The 19,667-nt window shown below is 35.9% G+C and overlaps 1 protein-coding gene across 1 annotated transcript; it reads right to left on the reverse strand.

The window, feature by feature from the left end:
* Positions 1-15,325: 15,325 nt before the first annotated feature.
* On the reverse strand, positions 15,326-16,339 carry LOC127790586 (ethylene-responsive transcription factor WIN1-like). Its single transcript, XM_052320156.1, has 2 exons — positions 16,128-16,339; positions 15,326-16,005 (listed from the first exon to the last, which is right to left on the reverse strand). Exons 1-2 carry the CDS (start codon positions 16,202-16,204, stop codon positions 15,534-15,536), a joined length of 549 nt encoding a protein of 182 aa, XP_052176116.1. The 5' UTR covers positions 16,205-16,339; the 3' UTR covers positions 15,326-15,533.
* Between the last annotated feature and the right edge of the window lie 3,328 nt (positions 16,340-19,667).

Here is a 19,667-nt window from a genome sequence, read left to right on the forward strand (position 1 = left end):
TTCCAATGGCAATATTCTTGAATGGGTTCTCAAGACACTATAAATAGAAGTCAAATGGATTATTCAAACTACTCAAGTGATCATACTACAAGCTATCAAGTGCTCACCTATTTTTGTGCTCCATTGATGTATTCAATTTTTACTTCAAGGCTTTGTATTTGATTTGTAAAATTCGATTTGAAGCCTTGCATCTATTATTAGTTACATTATAACTAAGAGTGCATACCCTTAAATATTTCTTTCTTGTATCACTCTTTGTGTTCCTAACTTTTATAACTAGAGGACCTACTTGTATTAAAGTATGAGGTTGTATATTTCTAACTAACTTTGCCAAAGGGTTTGCTTGTTTAAATAAGAGGTTATATATTCTTAGCTTAGTGCTAGATGGCATATCCGGTGTGATAGGAGGATTATAGTGATTTTCTTAAAAATCTTTAGTGAGGAGTTAAGGTAGTGCATTAGACTTAATTTAAGCCGAACCAATATATATCGCTTGTGTCACTCTATTGGTCTTACTCTTTATTTTATAAATTGTGATTTGCAATCTTCTAATCATTTTTAAATTGCATCAAAATTTCATCCTTCATCATAAATGAAATTTCAAAATTTCAACCAAAATTTTAAATATCTCAATTCACCATTTTCTTAGGTATTGGTGTCATTGCTATACAATTATAACATTATGATGGAGAGATTTTAGGCATAATACTTCATTCATAAGCTCATCAATAATTACCAATTAACACTTAATATTGATTATATATTTAAAAAAAAAAAACTCAATAGAATGATGATTGTTTTGGTAGTTTTTTTCTTATTTATTTATTCTTATTTTGCTTAAAAGGCCAACAAATTTGGTAGATTGAAAAAATTATTTTTTTTTAGTAAATGAGATTATATACAAATATAGATTCAATAAAGAAATAATTGAAACTCACAAGACTAAATTAGGTTTGGGCTCATCAATGCTACCATACCTATCATTAGGTTAAAAACTAAACTTTTTAAATAAAAATTAAAATATATATATAAATACATGTAAGATTGTACTTTTTAATGTCTATAAATAAAGAAACTAATTAGAAACACTATATCATAGCTTTATTTTCTAAAAGCAAGTTCTTTTATCGAAAGTGTTGATTTGTAAACTTATTTTTCAAACCCATAGAAGCTTCATCCATGATTCATCAACAACTAAGAAGTGTTTGATGGCTCATTTCCAACAAAATTGTGAGATAATGGATAATCATGGAGAGATTAGGTAGATGTTTGATTAGTGGATAATTATAGAGAAATTAAGTAGATGTTTGGTTAGTGGGTTTGTTTAAAATTATGTATTTGTGGTTGATTACAAATACTTATAAATAGGCATTCCTCTTTTGTGTTGAAACATCAATTGGAGAAACAAAAACAATTAATATAAAGCTACCCCTTGAGTGTTTTGTTTTGATAAAAGAGTTAATTTGAGTGTTTTAAATTTCCAACAAAGTGGTATCAGAGTTGGATATTGAAAGGAAATATACCATATAGAATATCAAATCGAAGCTCTCAACAAGACAAATGCAACACCACCAAAATCACCAAAATCGGAGTTTTGATGAGCCACCAAGAGCCTCTAGAAGTTTGTTACCAGAAAAGTGAGTTAACCCACTGAGTTGGCTGAGCCGTAAAGCCTATTGACCAAGTCGTCAAGCCAAGTTGACCAAGTCGTCAAAGTTTTTGACTGGAACTTGAAAGTTGACTTTGATTATTTTGACCAAGTAATTAAGTTGACTCTAATCATTGACTTTGACTTTGACCTTAGGGACACTTTTAAGGTTTTTCAGGTTTCGAAATCATTCACGCAATTAGAATTTTAAAATTCTCATTGTATTAAGAGATATGGCTAGTGGTATGGCTTTCTTTCAAGTTCCAACACTCAAAAACAACTATGATAACTGAAATATTAAGATAAAGGCTCTTTTGGGTGCACTTGATGTATTGGAAGTCGTAGAAAAAAGTATTCGAGTCCATTTCTGACTACTTTACAATAAGAGGTGAACTCGAATCTCTACAAATGAAAGCATCCGAGTCTATTTTCAACTACTTTACAAGAGTGTTGATTGTCTCCGATCAATTGAAAAGAAATAGTGAAGAGTTGGAAGATACTAGAATAATTGAAAATATAATTTGCTCGTTAGTTCCCAAATTTGAACTCATCGTTGTAATGATTAAAGAAACTAAAAATTTGGCAGACATGACGATCGAGCAACTCCAAGGATTGTTGTAAGCTTACAAAGAAAAGCATAAGAAGAATTAAGGGATCGTCGAACAACTCCTTAAGATGCAACTAAAGCATAAAGAAGAAATCCAAGGCTACAATAAAAATCAACATGGTCGCGGAGTAGGCCAAGTCCCTAGAGATCACTCTCGTGGACAAGGTTGGAGTAATCACAACAATAATTCCAACAACAATTACAAGAAAGAAAAAAAAAAGACTCAACACGAGACCATGGAAGAAGAAATTTGAACTCAAGGTAGGTGTAATGATCCAAATTTATTTATTATTATTATTATTAATATAGATAATATTATTATTGTTATTACTATTATTTTTATTATTATTATTATTAGTTAAAAGGTGTTCCCAGCAGCTTTTGTTGCTCACCTCCGTTTGCTCCAAGTTCCTAAGCCATTTTATGCAACCGATTGAGGCGGTGGGTTTGTAGTGGATTTTAAGGGGGTGTGGACACATGTAGAGCTGGGGATTTGAGTGGAAGGGGAGAGAACAGAGTGAGAAGAAGAAGAAGGAATAAACGAAGAAGAAACAGAGGAAGAAGAGGTTGCGAAGTAGGGGAGAACCAGACGTTGCAGTTGCTACCTTTGTTTGGATACCTGCAATTAAATCAGGCAAGCCTCCCTTCCCCCTTCTCTTCTCCTTGAATCATCGTAATCAATCTAACAGTGTGTGGGTGTCCCTATGCAACAGTGTAGTTCGCTGCATATAGATATATATGTATAAATGTGTGTGAGCAGGGTCGGTCGAGTATTTGCAAGCCTGTTCTCATCTCCTCTTCCTTGAATCGCTGTGGTTATTCGGTGCATGTGCAGGGAGTAAACTTTGTGCGTTGTGCATCCGTGAAGCCTTTTGTGTGTGTATATATATATATGTATATAGGCGTGAGTGATGGGTTAGCCGAGAGTGTGCTGGACCTCCTCCTCTCCTTCTTTGGTCGTTTCTCCCTTTTCTGCTTCTCTCGGTAATGGCCTGGATAAATTGAATAGTGGCTGTGAGTTTAAGTGTATAAGAAACTGTTGATATATATAACGTGGATATACATATATACAGTAATATACAGTGACTGTTTTGGAGGCCCTATCCAAGCTCCTTTCTTTTGCTCTGTTCCCCCACTCGGTTGATGGTGGGTGATTTTTAAAAGAATAATTTGACTTATACAGAACTTAGATCCAGATTGATGCTCTCCCTGGGGAGAAATTGGACTGATATATATATATATAATTATACATCAAGTTGTATATACACTCTCGGTTAACTGTTGCCAAAGGAGGTTGGGTTGGTGTCTGGGAAACCTCCTGTGGTTTCGTGTGCACGTCTAAGAAGTGATTGGAATTCACTTCAGTTATCTCTCATTTGTTGATAAATTAGTCCTGCCAGATGCCTTATAGCACACTGACATAAATATATATATGTATAAACGGCTGAGGCTCCCCTCATTAGAAGAACACGTTGAACTAATATATTAAGCTATATTCATTGTAAGATAAAAGTATAATTTAATTAAGCTTTAGAAGTTGTATGTATATGAATAATAAATTTATATATATTTAATAATGTATGTATATGGATATTATGGTTTGTTATTAAAAGATATAAATATATGTATATATGGTTATTATTTTTATTATCTCTCTTTCCTAGTAACAATATTAGTAAATAATATGTATTATATGTCCTAATTAATTAAGGTATTATAATATGTTACTAATAGGTGTGTATTGTATGTAATAGCTCATTGAGTTCTTATAATGTAAAGGTAAAGTTTAACAAGTCAATAGAAACCGTAAATGAATCCAGCGTGTATCTTGTCTTGATTGTAACTCTAGAGAGCTTGTTCACTCTTTACCTTTTAAATGGAATGAAGATAGGTACATTCGGGTTAAACACTAGCTAGTGTCCATAGGGAATGGGCGTATGTTTTATAACACTGCTTTCCTTGTTGCAACCAGTTAAATACAATAGTGTTTTCAAATGCAAGTCTTGTATGCTTGAGATGGGTTTTTGTATTTTGGGTGGTCCATTTTGTAATACCCAAGAACTTTGTGTTATTGTTTTAAAGGAAAAATAGAGATTCGGAAAAATTAGGTATTTGAAAAGCTTGAAAAATTTATCGAATTGACCGAAGGGAGTACCCTAAAGCTTAAATGTCTAAGGAAATAGGAGCCTCTAACGAGTATCTTGAGGCATGATTTTTAGGACCGGAAGAAATGCAATCAGGAATGATTTTCGGTACAGCAAAAATGCAGCCTCCATTTAAGCTGCAAAACTGAATTCTCGTAGGAGACTCCTGAAATAACAATGAAAGCTATGGGAAGATTCAGTTTGTCGAGTAGAGCAACCCTTCAGAGGTTTCAGGAAGAAACGAATAGGTTTAGAGCCTAAACGGAGGAACGGGCCTAAGTGCAATTTTCCAGAGTTGCCCGAGGGGGGTCAAAATGTCATTTTTTCAAAAAGTTGCAAAAGGGAAATTGAAATATTTTAACTTGAGGATCTCAAATGCGATATTGGAAAGTTCAGGGGCTAAGTAAAAAGGGCCAAAAAGGTAAAAACCAAAAATTGGAGGGCCAAAATGCAAAATCCCAAAAATGGCAACCATGGAAATCTGATCAAGCCACGAAGGGCACCAAAAGCTTCTGGGATTGCGTGGGCAATGGTCAGGGAGGGCCAAGGGATGAAGATGAGCCGACAATGGCCATCAAAGTGGCTGAAATTTCGAGAAATTCGGCCATGAAAGCTGACCGAAAATGGCAACCTGCAACTCGCTTTTTTTCGGTCGGGGAGGGTGTTTCTAGGTCCATCCAAGGGAGGGGGAGACTCCAAAGGCAATGGGCTAAGTGGCCATGGGAAAATCGAGCTTCAACATCGCCTATAAATAGAGCATGTTGTAGCCGAAAATTGTAAAAACTTTGAGCTTGAAATCGAAGGCTTTTTAGGTCGAATCAAGACGTGGGGATAGAGGGCTTTTGATCCTTGAGAGTAGTAGAAGTATTCTGGAGAGTTTTGTGAGCAAAGGAGTAGAATCGAGTGTGTTTTGAAGATCGCCGGAGAAGCAAGGCGGACGGTTCAGCCGAGACTTTGAGCTTCCATTTGACTGACTTTCGAGCCTCCTTTCGAGCTGATTCAGGTACCATTGTGATCGAATGGACATAGGCTTCATCGTGGTATAATTTTTGCAATTTTTTGGCAGGCCATGGCCGAAGAAAATGACCGGCACGTGGGCCCCACGCACCAGTCTCACTCGCCCTAGCACGTGCCAGCGCGTGCGGGCTTGGTTTTCTATACATTTTTTTTAAATATCTTAGAAAAATATTTTAGAATTTCCTATGTAAAAATATTTGGAGACAAATAGGTGTAGGTATTTATTTTGGAATATTAGTAAGGAAAAATTGAGAAAAAAGCAAGAAAATTGAGGAAAAATAGGTTTTATTGATTATTTAAATAAATATCTTGCCTAGGGTGCTTTGGGAAGTGAGGTGAAACATTTGGTGCAAATTTCAAGGTTGGCACGCAAATCGAGGCAGTTTGCACACTTTTTGAGGTATCCCGATAACTGTGAAAGGTGAGTGATTTTATCCCTATAACTCATATATGATTTGATTTCCTTGCTATGCATAATATTTTCAAATGTTATGATCATTTTCGTTCATATACTATTGCATGGGAAAACGTGATATATGCACGACACGATGTTTTTGTCATATTGAAACTCGTACATAGGGTTGAGATGTTACCCTAAGAGTGTAGCCGAAATTCCCCTAGGGCAATTAATGGAACAACCTTAGGCTTATCCTGCAAGAGGTTCGGGATTCTGCTTAGGGTTCCGTGTCGGGCTGGTGGGCCTGGGAAGTTACATTGTGGGTATATGTTTATAATTGTCCATGCATCATGCATCATTCATTCATATTTATCTAACCCTCACTTAGAAGATTTCATCTTCTGATATTGGATTATGTCCCTGGAATATTCCACGTTCTAGGCAAGCCAAGTAGCCAGAAGGGCAAAGAAGTGATTGAGGCATGATCGTGGTGGAAATTTTATGGGTCCCATGTGGGACTAGAACTATCTATTTTATTCGGATGTATTCTTTAGATTTTAATTTTGTCTGTAATGTTATGTTGGGTGAACGATATGTATGTACCCACATATGTTATGTTTTCGAGGTTCCTTACAGGTTCTGATTTTGCTTCCGCTATGCTTAAAGTGTATCATTCCCTTACTATATTTGGGAGTGTTATTAAATAAAAGTCATGTTGAGGATTTATTGCCGGTTTATGTTTGATGTAAAAAAAAAAAAAAAAATCCTAGCATAATTTAATGCCTTGGAAATCGGGGTGTTACACATTTAATCTTGAGTGCTTGTCACACGACCATGACATTTATTTATTAGTTGTTAAGCACGAGCATTTGCATTCGACGTGTATTTTATTAGATGGGCGAGGCTTAGCAAGATACTTGGTTTATGGGGGTTTTGTATCCTGTTTGGTCTACTACGCCACCCCTTATTGGTTGCATTTGCACAGTCTTGGTGTCAGTTCTTGAGATACAGCTGTACGATGTCGGGTTTCCCGAATCGAGTTATTTAGAGATATTTCGGCGTGCCCAGTTTCTATCTTGGACGCTTATGCATGCCAGCGGGTGTTGGTCGCACCCACCCGAGCGAGCTTTGACTCGAGTGACAGGTATCGCTTGCCTTCAGGGTAACAGCAGGTTTGTGGTATGGACTTGTATGCTAGTGCATTTCTTATTTGGGCCCCAAGATCCTGTATGTGAGCATTATTACTTTTACAGTTGGTACCTGTATCAGTTTATGAGATTGCATGGCATGTTATGCATGAGTTTCAATTTGTCATGCACTTGAGATGCAGGTTTACTCTTAGCACCTATTTTATCCGTCTTTCCTTTTTTTATGAGCTTGCTGAGTCATTTGGAATCACCTTGTTTTCTCTTCATTCCAAGTAAAGGCAAAGACCCAATTAGGGGCGAGTCTAGTAGTTTCCAACTTCTCGGTTAAGCGGTGTATAGGGCCATGCAAACCTAGTTGTTGTCAACCTGGGGGTTTCTTTTTATATCATTTTGTCACTTCTGGATTGCATTTTGATTCAGTTTATTAGGTTTGAATGGATTATGTTTTATTTTGTGGTTGGTGTGCTAGTGTTGTATGTTATGCGTGTCTGGGCTGCGTAAGCCTAGAGATCAGTTGTTGTATATCAAGTTTAGATTTTGATATATATGCCAGGAGGACAAGTTTCTTTTATCAAGTTTTTCTACTTTTTGATAGTTGCGTGCATAACAGGTTCATCCATGTCCAGGTTGTCTCTATTTTAATAGGGCACCCACTCTGGTTCTTTGGGACCTAGTTGGGGCCTTATAATATGACAAGTCTCAAGTTCAATGTTATAATTGTCAAAAGTTTGGGCATCATACTACGGAATGTAGAGCTTCTAACAATAAAGTTGAGGAGAAAGCCAACTACATGGAGGAAAAGACTAATGAAAATGAACTCTTTTTCTAACATGAAAGGAGAATGATAATGGCGAAGCAAACTCTTGGTATCTAGACACTCATGCAACCAATCACGTGTAGAAGGAAAGACATATTTGTGGAACTTAATGAATTAGTTAGCATCAATGTCTCTTTTGGAGATTATTCTAAAATAGTAGTGAAAGGGAACGGTAACATTTTTATCCATTTGAATGATAGGAGACATCAATTTATTTCCAATGTCTACTATCACTACAAAAAATTTATAATTTAGTGACGGAATTTTTTCGTCGCTAATTAGAGAAGTCTTAGTGACAGATATTCCGTCACAAATTTTTTTATTTATTTTTTTAAATTTAGTGACGGAATTAACAACGGAATATTTCATCACTAAATATTTTTAATATTTTTTATTAAAATTTTAAATTTGGTGACCAAATATTTTGTCCCTAAATAACTAAAAAAAATTATTTATTTTTATTTTTAGCGACGGGTGTGACCCTGTTGCTGAATTTTTAATTTTTAATTTTTTTTATTTTTTAGCGACGGGGTTATCTCGTCCCCGTCGCTAAATTTTCATTTTTTATTTAATTTTTTTTTATTTTTTAACAATGGGTGTGACCCCGTCACTGAATTTTTGATTTTGATTTTTTTTTTAATTTTTTAGTGACGAGTGTGACCCTGTCATTAAATTTTTAATTTTTATTTATTTATTTTTATTTTTTAGCGACAGGCGTGACCTCGTCGCTAAATTTTTAATTTTTATTTATTTTTATTTTTATTTTTATTTTTATTTTTTAGCGACGGACATGACCCGTAATTGAATTTTAATTTTTAATTTTTTTTATTTTTTAGCAATGGGCATGACCTCATCGTTAAATTTTTAATTTTTATTTAATTTGTTTTATTTTTTAGCGACGGGCGTGACCCCGTCGCTGAATTTTTAGTTTTTATTTAATTTTTTTTATTTTTTAACGACTAGCGTGACCCGTCGCTAAATTTTTAATTTTTATTTAATTTTTTTATTTTTTAGCTACGGATGTGACCTCGTCGCTGAATTTTGAATTTTTTTTATTTTTTAGCAATGGGTGTGTGATTTCGTTGCTAAATTTTTATTTTTTATCTAATTAAATTAAAATTATTTAGCGACGAAATTTCATTGCTAAATAATTACAAAATAAATAAATTAATAATTAGAAACTTTAGTATGCATATTTTATGTATTTTATTTACATACCAAAATATGTAAATTGATATGATATTGTAAAATTTATAACAACAAATATGTATTAAATTAATTTTTAATCAAATAAAATTTAAATATTTAAAAGATTAATTAATTATAATATTTAAGTGGTACATTAGTTGAGTTAAAAATTTATAATATTTATTTTTTTAAGTATTAATTTATGAATTTAAATGATTTAAAATTTAAAATAAGATTTAAACGGATGGCAGCTAAATGTAGTATGTAATTAATATGTGTAGCATATCTAATAAAAAGGCTTGCAGCTCGGACGGTCGAGCACGCACGAGCTCACGCGAGGTACCAGGGATTGAAACTAAGAAGGGGGCAAAAGAAAGCAAGCAGTTGTGCTAGGAGATTAATCCCAGCGTACACGTGGTGGTTTAAAGGGGCGTCGCTTAGCGCGTAGAAATGCGCACACGTGTCTGCGTGTGGAATTAATTTTTTTTTTTTAATAAAAGTCAGTGACGGAAACAGTTCTGTCGCTGATTATCGCTGATTCAAATTTATTTTAATTTATTTTAATGTTTAATTTTTTTATTATGTATTAACGACTGAAAACTTTCCATCGCTGAATAGCGACGGAATTTTTCGTCCCTAAAATAATTTTAATTTTTTTTTATTTTTTTATTTTTTTAATCAACGACTAAAATTTCCATCGTTAATTTGTGTCGTCACAAAATTCGTCGCTAAAATTTAGCGATGTAATTTTTAGTGACAAGAAGATGCTCGTCGCTAAATCTATTACTAAATTTTTTAGCGACGTATTTTAATATTTTAGCAACGGTTATTTCTGTCACTAAATGTCGTCTTTCTTGTAGTGTATGTGCCCAACATGAAAAACAATATCTTGAGTTTGGGGCAACTATTAGAGAAAGGTTATGATATTCATATGAAAGATTATAATTTTTCTATTCCAGATGATAAGAATAACCTCATTGCGAAAGTGCCAATGACGAAGAATAAAATGTTCATGATCAACATTTAAAATGATGTTGCAAAGTGTCTGAAAGTTTGCTACAAAGATGCATCATGGTTGTGTCATCTACCACGACCTAGTGTTGAGCCACGACCTAGTGTTGAGCTTTCTCCTTTCTCGTAATTGTTGTCGGAATTATTGTCGTGGTTATTCCAACCTTGTCCACGACAACAACCCCTACCTCATCCACGGACTCGACCTCTTCCTCGACCATGTTGATTTCCATGGTAGCCTTGGATTTCTTCTTTCTTCTTGAGTTGCATCTTGAGGAGTTGGTCAACTTGACTTAACGGCTTAGTCAACTCAGTTTGACGGCTCAATCAACAGGCTTCATAGCTCAGTTAACTCAACTCCAACTCGACTAACTTGGCTCCAACTAAGTGAGTTAGCTCATTTTTCTGGTAGCAAACTTTTGGAGGCTTCTAGCGGCTCGTCGAAACTCCAATTTGGGTGATTCTACTGCCGTTGCATTCATATTGTCGAGAGCTTCAATTTGATGTGCTATATGGCACCTTTTCTTTCAATAACCAGCTTTGATATCACTTTATTGAAAATTTAAAACTCAAACTAATTCTTTTATCAAAACAAGATACTCAAACTCAACAAAACACTCAAGGAGTAGCTTTATATGAATTGTTTTTGCTTCTCTAATTTTTGTTTCAACACAAGAGAGGAATGTCTATTTATAGGCCTTTGCAATCAACCACAATCACATAATTTTAAATAAACCCACTAACCAAACATCTACCTAATTTCTTCATAATTATCCACTAACCAAACATCTACCTAATCTCTCCATGATTATCCACTACCCCACAATTTTGCTAAGAATGAGTTATCAACCACTTCTTAATTATTGATGAATTACGGATGAAACTTCTAAGGGATTGAAAAACAAGTTTACAAATCAATAGAACAAACACTATGAATTTTTGGGACCCATTCACTGGGGCAAACCCTTGTATGTCCCCAGCATAACATAGTCTTCCACCATTAATCTTATGACGATAAAAGCTCACCTAACTCCTGTAGCTAATTAAACCTCCATAAAGTGCCCCAGTTTCTCTCACCATTAGTCGTGCCAATTAAATATCATTTTGGTTATGTTCTGGGGGGAAATGTTGAATAAAGATGTCATTTTCCTAACTAATAAGGGACAGGAAGTATTGATGATGAACCTACCACTAGCAGTGTCCCCAGTGCAAGTCATTTTAGTCTTTATGATTTTGATAGATGATGCCAACCCTAGGCTGGAGGCCTTTGAATCCACCCCCACATGGGTGTTTATGCTCCAATACTAGGAACTTCTCGTGAAAGCAACAAATGCGTGCATTTCCTTGTGGACTACGATATGTGAAGTATATGTTTACCTACTCGAACCTCGTCAGATTGATCTGTGTGCTCTATGAAGTACTACTACTCATGAAAATTTCCTCTATGTGAAAAGGATCAAAACCAAGGGTTGCCTTGAGATATTTGTTCCCTTCCCCAATTCACTTGCCAAAAGATTCACCCCCTTGAAAATATAAAATATCATACATCCCTGTGTTTTTTTATGTTGTATTGTTGGTTTTATAATATTAATTATGCAACGGAACTAAAACGACTGTATCAATTATTTTTATATATCATCATTTCATGAAATTTTTTTATGTAAATATATTGCGTTAGAATTGTATCTTATAATTCTCATTTTAGAGCGTTCCCTCTGACATGAAAAATTATTATTCTTTTACATAAATTTTTATTATCAATGTAATTTTTAAAAATTAGTCAACATTGTGAATGCAAATAATAATTAGGTGCAGGATGTAAGTTTTTCAATATATATATATATATATGTATTAATTCAATCATAATTAGGTTCTTGAAGATGGATAAGAGATTATCTGCGATGATGATAATGAAGTACGTGTTTATTGAACTAGCTCAAGCAATCTTCAATTTTATTTTTCTGGGTTTTGGCGAATGGTTAATTATATGTTCAAGAGCTCGTGATCATCAATTTAATTAATGATCAAAGTTATGGTTTCCCTTGTCGGCGTTGTGATCAATTTATTGCTTTTGGAAGTTGCTTTCTGAAGTAAATTAAGGTGTCTTTATCAACTTGATCACGATAATATTCATGTTTCATTGTTCATATATATATGCCTCAATGAATGGTTAGTTAGGGTCCTTGGGGGATCATGTTTCCCAGTACAATACTCAAAACATGATGGCATTTGATCATCTGCCCAATGTGGTTAATTGGTCATATCAGATCTGGTTTCCTATTAAATTTTTAGTCATAATCATGGTATTACTCCAAAATAATAGCAAGTCCTCAACCATCAACCTTTTTGAGTCATTATCATAGTACATAATGACATTTATATTATATATGGGTTAATGATTGGATGTTTAACTTGTTTGAGTAGATATGGTTTTGATCTAAAATGGCAAGGATCAGAGTGGTCTTAATTTCCAAAGTAATTATCTGCATTTTGTTGTGTCAATTATGCCCCAAATTCCTGAGCAATTGAGGTAGTTAGAAATACCCATCAATCTTTATTGAGCTATTAGGCCCACAACACCCATCTAGAACTAGTTTCGTTGTTATCTGTAAACCCTCCATGTTACATGGGTACCACGTTGGTTTTGCTTTGATTCTGCATCTTTGTTAGGATATTCGTCAACTTTTAAAAAGGCCACAAGGCAAGCTACATATATATGCCTTCGATGCAAAATTCTTTTTTAAGTCTTAATTCTATGTGGTGCGAAGGCATTTTTGCAGTATAATTTACTCAAGTATTGAAAATCACAAGTTGTTCCGAAAGAAAATAGTAAAGAGATAAAGATTCGACCACTCTTGAAGATCGTTCGATGAGGAAACAGTCTTGTATAAATAGAATTTTATACCAAAGTATCATCATTTCTAATGTGAAAATTGCAGCCTGTATATATGGATGTAGTACTCTTTAAGTTTAAGAGTACACTAAGCTAGGTAAAGGTTTCAAACCAATATGATTGGTATTAGCCAACTTATGACTGGCATGGCGGGGACCCCAGAGGCTGCCACTACGTCTGGTCATTCGAAGGAGCGGCTATGATCGCCGTTGAGAGGATGAGGGCTGCATCAACTCTTCTGACTCCGGGCGGATCGAAGATGAAGCAGGGACATCATGTAGATGCTTGTCGACGAGGGTGACTGTTATCTCACTGCCCGACTCTAGAGAACGTTGAGAAGCAGCACGTCTACGATGCTTAGCCATACCAAGTTAATTATATTGCCCGTGATTCACCTTTATTTGTCCTAATTTAGGGATCGCTAGGTTGGAAGATAGTGGCCATGCAGTCTTATGGTCCGTTTGGCTAAACAGTTTGACCGCTTATAAACTATTAGCATAGCTTTTCAGCTATCAAGCTTCTTTAATTAAATGTTTGGCAAACTCAAATAGCTTAAACGCTATTTGAATAGCTTTTTCAAAAGTTCCTTCCCCTCAGCTTTTACAAACTTCTGTGAGAGAAAAAACTGCGTTGACCATGGAAATTATCCATTTATCCTCAACCAAAACATCTATTTCCAATCAATATCCTTCATCTTCAACCCTCTGCAACCAATTTCCTACCGCCACTGTCGCTCCTCACCATCGCCCCTACCGTCGCCTTCACCAAGCTCGGCCGCCGCAAGCTGGCTTCTTCACTGCCATCACAAGCCCAGTTCGCCTGCCTCAGTCCCGCTACCGCCATCGCCGCCTCTGCTTCCAGATCTGCCACCCAGCGCCATCCGTCTCTGTCGCCTACTTCACCTGCTATTGCGGTCGCCTCCTACGTCGTCGTCCATGTCCTTCTCGCCTTCTTCTTCAATTCTTCACTATGTAGATATGTATATATATATATATATATATAACATGTAATACCATATATTTAGTTTGTATATAACATATATAGCACAATATATATGTTATATTATATATAACATATATAATAATTTTATACATAACATATAATATATATTAATTTTAATAAAATATATTTTTTTAAGAATCTAATATAATATATATTTAGATTTTTATGAATTAAATCTAAATTTATACATAAAGTATAAAAATTATATATTTTTAATTATTTTTATAATTTATTAACGGTAAGTATTTTAGCTAGACATTAATTTAATTTTTTTTTTAAATTATATTTTTTAAATTTTATCTACATTATTTAATATTATGTCTATTTTAGTCTTTTTGTCAAATTCTAATAGTTTATCAGATTTTATAAACCAAACACATAATTTTACACTAATAACTTAAAAACATATTTATCCAAATACGTTATCAGCTTAAACGCTACCTAATATAAACGCTATTACACAACTTAAACACTACCCAGCTTTTTCGCTGCTAAAAATAAGCTTAGCCAAACTAAGCCTTAGATAGATGTACTTCAAAATGTATGACACTTTCCAAAGTTGGCAAGTCAAGGGAATGCTATATGTGATATTTTGATGGCAGATTATGCGTGTAAAAACTAATTAAGTACCCTAAGTAAGGAGTTCATTCAATTATATGATTTGTAAAATCCCTTCTTTTAACAATCATAATGTGTTGGGTGGGGGGATCCAACCATATGATCAGGCCAAATGTATTATTATATAATTAAAACATGACATACATTAGCGAAAGAAAAAAATATATATAACATATAATGGCTTAATTAATAATCAAACATCTATACGAACTTATGGATCCGAATTTTTTCAAACCCAACTAAAAGTATTTGTAGTTATTTTTTATGTACAAATTAAAATACATATATGTGTGTGTGTATAATTATTATAACATATAATGTGAAATCTGTCTAATTAATGTATAATCAGCTTAAATGGATGGACGAATGCAGTAACCTTTGGATCACTGATATTGTCAAATAATTCTACAGCGCAAGCATACATAAATACATGCACACACAAGAAGAATAATATAATTTTCGAAAAATTTAAAGATAACATGTGGTTAATGCAGTTTGACATTAATTTTTTGTTCCTTATTTTCTTCTAAGTGTAATATTGTTGGGTAATGTTATATAAATGCATCTAGCTAGGTTTAATACAAAATGCATTTTTTATTTATTCTTTTTAATTTTAAAATGTTCTTAGCTAGGTGATAAAATATTATGTTTGGACTTATTTTGTAAACTAAGAAAAATGTTTAAATTCTGGGAAGATGATGAAATAAATATTCTTTATTTAAACATAAATATATATTTATATATCTTTAAAGAGTGGGCTAAAACACCAACACTAGTTAACATTATCCAATGTTACATATAACAGCCATTCATTGAAAAATAACACATTGGGAGAAAGAGTTGATAATGATAAAAATATCAATATCACATTATTTAATATTTTATTTACATTTTCATAGAAATAAAAGGAGGAGAAAACGACCACACAAATTAAGTTTAATTCATAAATAAACAGTCTTTCACTCCGAATCCGAACGAGAACACCATAACCAAAAGAAAATGAAGATAATTAAGCAGTAGCAGCAGCCGATGAGTGATGTTGATCAATTTCTGTTCAGGAGCTCCTCAATCATCTGCAGCGCCATTTTCTCTTCCTCCGGCAAGCCCTCTGCGATAGCAGGCGGCGGCCCCTCCTCTTCAGGCTGGACCTCCGACGGCCCTTCCCCCTCCGGCGCTTTCCCGCTCTTCCTGCTTTCCAGCTCGACGGTCATGACCCAGCTGGAATCCGAGCGGGGGCCGGCTCGCTTCTGCCACACTCCGATGTGGGAGCTCTCCGGGTCGAGCCTCAGACAGGTCAGAGACGGCGATGGCGACTTGCAGCAGCGGCTGAGCTTGGCGCTGAGGTTGGACGTGGACGAGCTGGAGCCGCCATTGATGTTAGCCGAGTGATTGGAGACGGCACTGATGGGGAAATTGGTCTTGGCATTCCGGCCGCTCATCAGCACCGCTGCCTCGTCGTAGGCCCTCGCCGCCTCCTCGGCGGTCTCGAAAGTCCCCAGCCACACCCTCCTCTTCCTGCAACCACATATTTACTGACTTGTCAAAATATACGAACGAGCAAGATCTATCCTGAAGTGTATGTATATATAAATAATGACAATAATAAAAATATATTATTATTATTATTATTATTGTACAGGAGAGGATGGCGAATCTCAGCGACCCAGGAGCCCCAGTGGCGCTGCCTGACACCTCTGAACTTCTTTGATTGCATGGTTGTGTGTGTCAGAGAGAACAATGAGATAGAAAGCTGAAAAATTTAGGCAGACGTGAGTTGGAGAAGCAGGGGCACGGGTAGAAGAGCAGAATACTGACTGGGCCGCCAATATAAAGCAGAGAGAGAGAGAGAGAGAGAATGGGTCTCCAGCATTAGGGGCCTACGTACGTACGAACAATATTCAAGCGCCTCATCCTGCACTAGTCTTCATTTATTGCCAAGGCAGAAATTGCTCCCAACCTTTTCGGAAAACAGCAAATTAATCGTGTGTGTGTGTGTGTGTGTGTGTGTGGGGTGTATGCATGCGTAGGACTTATTGTTGGTAAAAAAGTAAACGTAAAACTAAAACCCGAGCGGGCGAGTGGAGTGGGTTTCTATGTAGGGTTTGGGCGATTTAATATAAACGTAATAAATGGGGGGAGTTCGTTTTACCTCCCCCGTGATAATTTAGGGGCGGATTTGGTGAGGAACATGAATGATGGCACATAATTTAAAAAATAAATAAATAAATGGGGAGTTACAATTGCCAAGTGGCTACTGGCAGCAGTAAGTTGATCCACGCCAACTTGCCTTCATTTGCAGTCGGGGTTGGGTTATGTGAGGATCGATCCAGCTTTTAACGCCACGCCCTTTGCACCCACCCTCACCTAAATCTGTCCAATAATTATTAACTGTTTGGACTATCAAATGATGAATTGTCAGTTACAACAATGACCTATCCTCCCTAAAATAAACACTCTGCTCTTCCTCACGTGCCTTCCCTTACGCATTTGCCAACCACAACCCCGATATTCATCACTTCTTCTTCAGACCAAATTTATATTTCTTATTAACCATATATAAAATTAGTCATTTGTGTTGTGGGTGAAGCATCAAAACGTTGCCATTTTGATTGGAGGGAAAAGTTATCAACGTCTTGATTGGAGGGAAAAGTTAGCAACCTCAGCTACCCAGTTTAGGTGGGTGGTGGAGGGCCACTTGGCAACCATCAAGGCAGTTTCTCTCTGTCTGATGCTGTAATACTTTAAAAATTCTTAAGGATATAAATGGTGTACTATGAAGGGTATAATTGAAATTTTTGAAAGAATGAGACTATAGGGTACACTATCGCATTTTTAAGTGTCCAAATTGATCAAAGTGAGTACCCCGGACCATAAATGATTAAGGAAAATATAATGGTATTGATGAGTAATACAAGTTATGATTTTAGGCATTAAAAGAAATTGGATCAGAAATAGTTTTCGGTATAGTTGTCGACCAAACTGAGAAAATCAAATTAACGTAGGGAATATCTGAAAAGTCAACGGAGTGTTTTGAGGACTTAGATTTTATATATAAAACAACCCTTGAGCGATTTTGAGTTGAAACGAAATGATGTAAGGTTAAATTGATCAATTAGGTCTGAGTGCAATTTTTCAATTTTGCCCGATAGAGGTCAAAATGATGGTTTTTCAGAAATTTCAAAGATGAAATGAAGAGTATAAGACTTACGGACCTTAGTGGTATTGTTGGAAAAATCAAAGGCCTCAAGGAAGGGAGCAAACTGATGTTAGAAATTAATTAGGGGTCAAAGTGTAATAAATGGAAAATGGGTAGTGTGAACACAAGCCAAAAACGGTCGCCACACTGCCACAGCACGTGGCCGCTGTTTCCAATGATGGGACGGCCGAGAGAGAGCTGAGGGAGGTAGTATACGGCGATAGGAGGCTTAGGGGCCAAGCCATGGTCGTTGATTGGCTAAGATTTGGCCAGTTTTTGGGTATAAAAAGAGGCTGAGGGTTTTGGAATTTTGGCATCAAATTGGCTGTGATTTTGGATGTTTTTGAGAGAGTGGATAAAGGGTTATTGATCCTTGGATCAAGGAGAAGGATTCTGGAGATTTTGGAGGAGTTTTCATCACATTTGAAGTAGTTTCAAAGCTCGCCGGAAAGCTCAAGGCCAATCATCTCCGCCGACTTGCAACCGGCCATTTGGGGCCCTTTTTGGTGGTGTTTCGGTCAGAGATTGGTGCCATCTTGATCGACTAGTCAAGGGCTTCAAGGCAGTGGTCTCAGATCAAGAATCGGAGCCGTCGCCGACGGCCGAAAGCAAAGAAGAAAAACGACACGTGCCTACACGCGCAAGGCGCGTGGGAAAGAGTAATTCTAGTATTTTGCTTTGTATATTTTCCTTAAATTATTTTAGGAATTATCATGTTGAAATATTTGGAAAAAAGTTTGAGGAGATAATTATTTTTGAATTCTCGAGGTGAAAATTGGGAGAAAAATAGAGAAAATTATGAAAAAATTAAGGAAAATGGATTTTGATGCTCCTTTAATTAAATATGGTGTTTACGAAGTATTGTGGCTTGAGGTTGAATATAAGTTCGAGTGTTTGTGATTTGGAATGCAAACTGAGGTCGTGCACAAGGATCAAGGCATTCCGAATAAACATTCAAGGTGAGTGTTTTACCTGGAAACTTGGTTTTAACCTGTGAGTGTTCACCCCCAAAACTTAATTTATTGTGGGTGTTCTACCATAAAACTTGGTATTTGTGTTACCTAAATGTGTTGTGGTTTTATGCAAAATGGTTTTGTTGCATGCAAATGATAACCGGTTTATGAGGGAGGTTTGTCCCTAAATGTTTTATATTTGGGCATTGTATTTTATAAAATATTGTTTATATGATGCATTGAATTGTGATATGTGGCATTGTCATGTGTTTTATGTTGTTCATATGGAATGTTAGCCTGGAATGTTGTCTAGATAATGTAGCCATAATTTTCTAAGGGCGTGATGGAATAATAAGGGTATCTTGTGCTGGTGAGTATGCCGGGATAGCCACCTTGGTTTTCATGTTGGGCCGTTTGGTCAGGGAAGTTGCACTAGGATGACTAGGTGGTCCATATTGTGTTGTTCATATGGAATGTCAGCTTAAAATGTTGTCTGGATAGTGTAGCCATAATTCTCCAAGGGCGTGATGGAATAATAGGGGTATCTTATGCTGGTGTGTATGCTGGGATAGCTGCCTTGGTTTTTGTGCCTGGCTGTTTGGTCAAGGAAGTTGCACTAGGATGATTAGGTGGTCCATCTGAGATTTGAGTTGGGATTGAGTAGTGGTTCTTAGATGCTTAGAGTGGGACGTAATCTTCGACGTAAATGTGGTGAGCCGGGTTCCTGCGTTGATGTGACCCTCCTGGGCTGGGAGTTGGTAAAGATTGTTCCTGAGATGTTGGGGAGATGCATTGACCTTGTCCCTCTTAAGCTAGAACCGCGTCGTGTCAATGTGTCGGAATGGCAGCATGACTTTTAGAGAGATTGCTCTTTCCCCATGATAGGGTTAAGTGTTATGGGATTCTCTTGGGTTAGAGCTTGCCAAGTTGCATTGATTTATTTCATGTCTTTCATTCATTCATGAAAACATATTTTTGAACTCTCACTTTGATGATTCATCATCTAATATGGAATATTCAAACGTTCC

This window comes from Diospyros lotus, chromosome 14, assembly GCF_014633365.1.
Source record: "Diospyros lotus cultivar Yz01 chromosome 14, ASM1463336v1, whole genome shotgun sequence".
NCBI classification, from domain to species: Eukaryota; Viridiplantae; Streptophyta; class Magnoliopsida; order Ericales; family Ebenaceae; genus Diospyros; species Diospyros lotus.